This window comes from Egretta garzetta, unplaced genomic scaffold (assembly GCF_000687185.1).
Source record: "Egretta garzetta isolate BGI_Z169 unplaced genomic scaffold, ASM68718v1 scaffold27, whole genome shotgun sequence".
Lineage (NCBI taxonomy): Eukaryota > Metazoa > Chordata > Aves > Pelecaniformes > Ardeidae > Egretta > Egretta garzetta.
The window spans coordinates 3,201,710-3,205,012 of record NW_009260400.1 but is presented as its reverse complement, the minus strand read 5'-3'; the positions used below and the strand labels follow the sequence as shown (position 1 = coordinate 3,205,012).

The 3,303-nt window shown below is 63.5% G+C and overlaps 1 protein-coding gene across 1 annotated transcript in view; it reads right to left on the bottom strand.

Annotated features, from left to right (window-relative positions):
• LOC104130326 (partitioning defective 6 homolog alpha) overlaps positions 1 to 3,303 on the bottom strand; it is a 7,666-nt gene that overhangs the window by 780 nt on the left and 3,583 nt on the right. Inside the window, exon 4 of the mRNA XM_009643362.1 lies at positions 10 to 724. Within this exon, the coding sequence (XP_009641657.1) occupies positions 10 to 724 (715 nt within the window). The remainder of the gene's footprint in view (positions 1 to 9; positions 725 to 3,303) is intronic.

Genomic DNA, 3,303 nt, shown 5'->3' with positions numbered 1-3,303 from the left:
CCAGGGGACTGCAGGGAGCCCCGCGAGCTGTGCGGGGACAGGCTCCGCTGGAGGAGTCCATCCGCAGGGCCCCCATTAGGGCAGCCCCCGGGGATGTAGTGGGGTGTGCTGTCACTCTCGATGACCAGGTCACCCTCCTCGTCACTCTCAGCCGTGCTGTAGTTGCTCAGGTACTGCGAGGCCGGGCTGGGGGTCTGCTGGCTGGGGGTGCTGTCTGTGGACATGCCCGAGCTGCCTGAGGCCTTGCTGCTGCGGATGACGTTGTTGCGCTGGTTGGCCGGCTTGACTGTGATGATGAGGTTGTGGCTATTGGCCACCATCATGTCCGTCACCTGGTCCAGGGACTTGCCAGCCACGTCGATGCCATTGACCTCCAGGATCTCATCGCTCACTGCCAGCAGCCCCGTGCTCTCGGCCAAGCCACCCTTCACCAGGCGGGAGATGAAGATGCCGGGCACCTTCTCGACGCCCTGTGGGGCCACGCGCACACTGACACCGTCACGGATGTAGAAGCCCAGTGGCTTGTCAGAGCCGTGCTTGTGGAGCCGCACGCGGCGGTGGGTCTCGGGCAGGATGTCCACGTCAATGATGGAGGAGATCTGGCGGAAGTCCTGGGGCATGCCGATGAGGAGGTGAGACTTGGCCCGGTAGTGCGTGGGGCGCAGCAGCCCCTTCTTCTTCCGCTGCAAGGAGTTCGAGGCAAAGACACCGGTGTCAGACTCTGCTGTAGGGTGCAAGGGAGGACATGGGTCAGGCACCACAGCTGCCCGAGGACCAAACCGCGTGCCCTCGGCCCCAGGTGTTAGGGCAGCCGGCGGGAGAAGTGCCCTGCTCACAGGTCTCGCTGGCTTTTCCTCTCCAGAGCATCACCCCAGCTTTTTCTGTAGCCTGTCTCTGCCAGGCCCATCTCCTGGGATTACCCAGTGTACACAAAGCCAGGATTAGTGGGATCGAGGCAGTGATTCAGCCTTAATCACACTTTAAGCCCAACTCTGCAGCTTAACACTAGAGATGCCAGCCCTGGCGGCCCAGGAGCCATGGCTGTGCCCCAGTTTGGGTTTGGGGAGAGGGGACCCCCCCGCATGAGGGGGTGCTGGGGCGGCAGCCAGCTCCCCAAGGGCGAGTCCGACCCTGTGAGACAGCACCAGGGTCCCCTGTCCCTGCTGGGGTGTGGGCATCGTTAGCATGGGATGGGGGTGGCCCCAGCTGTGTCCTGTGGAGCCCTGCCATCCCCAGGAATGGAGACTCCCCACCTCCTGGAGACCCATCCCAGGGCTGCAGCCTCCCCGGGGTCCTGAACATCCCAAACTGTGATTTGTGCCACCATCCCTTACTCCACCACCATCTGGCACCAGCACACAGGCTTTGATTCTCTCCTCCTTCACCCTGGCCTCAGGCTGCTCAGTGGGGCCCAGCTCCACCACCTCCCCTCCTTGGTCGCATCCCCCAGGTGCCAGGGAGCATCCCCCCGGCCCTCGCTGTTTTCTCCCCATCCATTCCACAGGGGAGCCCAGATCTGGATGCTGTGTTGTCAGCATGTGCCCCCCACCAGCACCCAGGCCCTGCTCCAGCTGCAGGGCACTGGGGATGCCCCCAAGCCTGGGGGATGCAGGGTTTCTCTCTAGCCAAGCCAGCCTGCCAGGGCTCCTGGGTTATAAATATCTCCCTGCACACGCAGCCTGGCGTATTTTTAGCTTGGGGAAGGGCGTCAGAGGCTTTCCCACAGCTATTTCAGCACACGGCTCCTCTCCGAGGGGCACAGAGTAGCTGAGCCAGGCAGATCCAGCGCCCCATGGACGAGCCTGCCAGCGGCCCTGGCAATGTTCTGGCTTTCCCGTGCCCTTCCTGTGAGCCAAGCCCAGCTAAGGAGGGCCCGCGCTGCTGTCCTCAGCCGGGCTGTGGCTGCCCTGCAGGGATGGCTTCACCCCATGGGGTGACAGTGTGGAGAAGAACCAAGCTGCGGCCTTTGCTTTTTGACCCCCTGCGGCAGGGCCAGCTGCCGCAGAGCACACCAAGGAGTGCACACCCAGGAACACGCGCATGTGCACAGCTCCCCACGCCCAGTGCATGAGAGAGGCTCTGCAGCCACATTCCTCGCTGACCCGGACTGGTTCGACGACAGCCCAGCCCCGGGATGACCTGGATCCATTTTAAATCAGCTGTGACTCACCCAGGGCTCACTCCTGGCCTCTCCACACACCTCCCACAGCGCTGCTGGCCCCATGGCCCCTCTCCTGCAGGCACGGCCACCTGCTGGGGTGCCTCCTCCCCCTCCTCATCCCACTGCCCACAGTGCAGGGGCCACGGCTGCCTGCTCTCTGCACCATGCCAGCTTGGCGCGGTCACCCATGGGCCCTCACAGGCTTTTCCCAGCAGCAGACAAGGTGGCTCTGGGAGCAGGGGCAATGCTCCTGTGGAAGCCCTGGCACACCCAGCCCTGCGCCAGCTCCCTGTGCCACAGCCTGGGTCCAGCCCTTGGTCCAGGAACAGGGATGGTTCAGTACCGGCAGCAGCAGCCCTGGATCACCACTGCTGGCCCCCACACCATGCAGCCCCAGAGGAAACGCAGCTCCAGGGTATCCCGTACTGCCAGGAAAACGGGCACAGCAGCCGGGGCCAGCCACCAGCATTGTCCCTTGCCCAGGGACTTCGTACCACTAACATGAGCAGGAAACACGGCGTTGCCTTGGGTGCCATGGCAGGGAGACTGGGGCTTTGAGATCAGGCTCCGGCTTTGTGCACCATTGCTTGATGGTGCTACTAAAGAGCAAGCTGTGGTGCTATGAAACCAAGCAGAAGGGGACAGGCTCATCTCCCTGGCGAAGAGATGTACCCAGAGTGTTTGTCACCAGGAGGCTTTCATCCTCGCCGGGATGCTGCTATCGTGGTGATTTTGTGCTCCCGTGCGAGGAAGTGCTCTCTGGGAATGCACCACTAAAGTCAGGGTGAGCCCCAGGCAGCCAGGGAGGAGACAAACCTCCTCCCGCCACCTAAAACTCAGCACCACCTGCACCCCAACCGCTCGCCTAAGAGGGTGCCTGCTGCCGCCTCGGGGCAGGGAGCCGGACAGGGCTCCCGGCAAGCGCTCACAGGAGCAACGTGGTGTTTTCCAGGAGCTCATGCAAGCCCTGCTGGAAAATGCGACTTCAAAGGGGTGAATCGCAAGGGTTTGCCTTTGCTCGCCAGGGCACGTGGGGCCAGGCTGGCGTGGGTGCCTTTGCCACAGGGAAGGGCTGCCAGGGAGAGCCTGTGCGGGTGCCACGGCCCTGGTGGGGGTCTGGGAGCCTCCCGGTGCCGCCACTG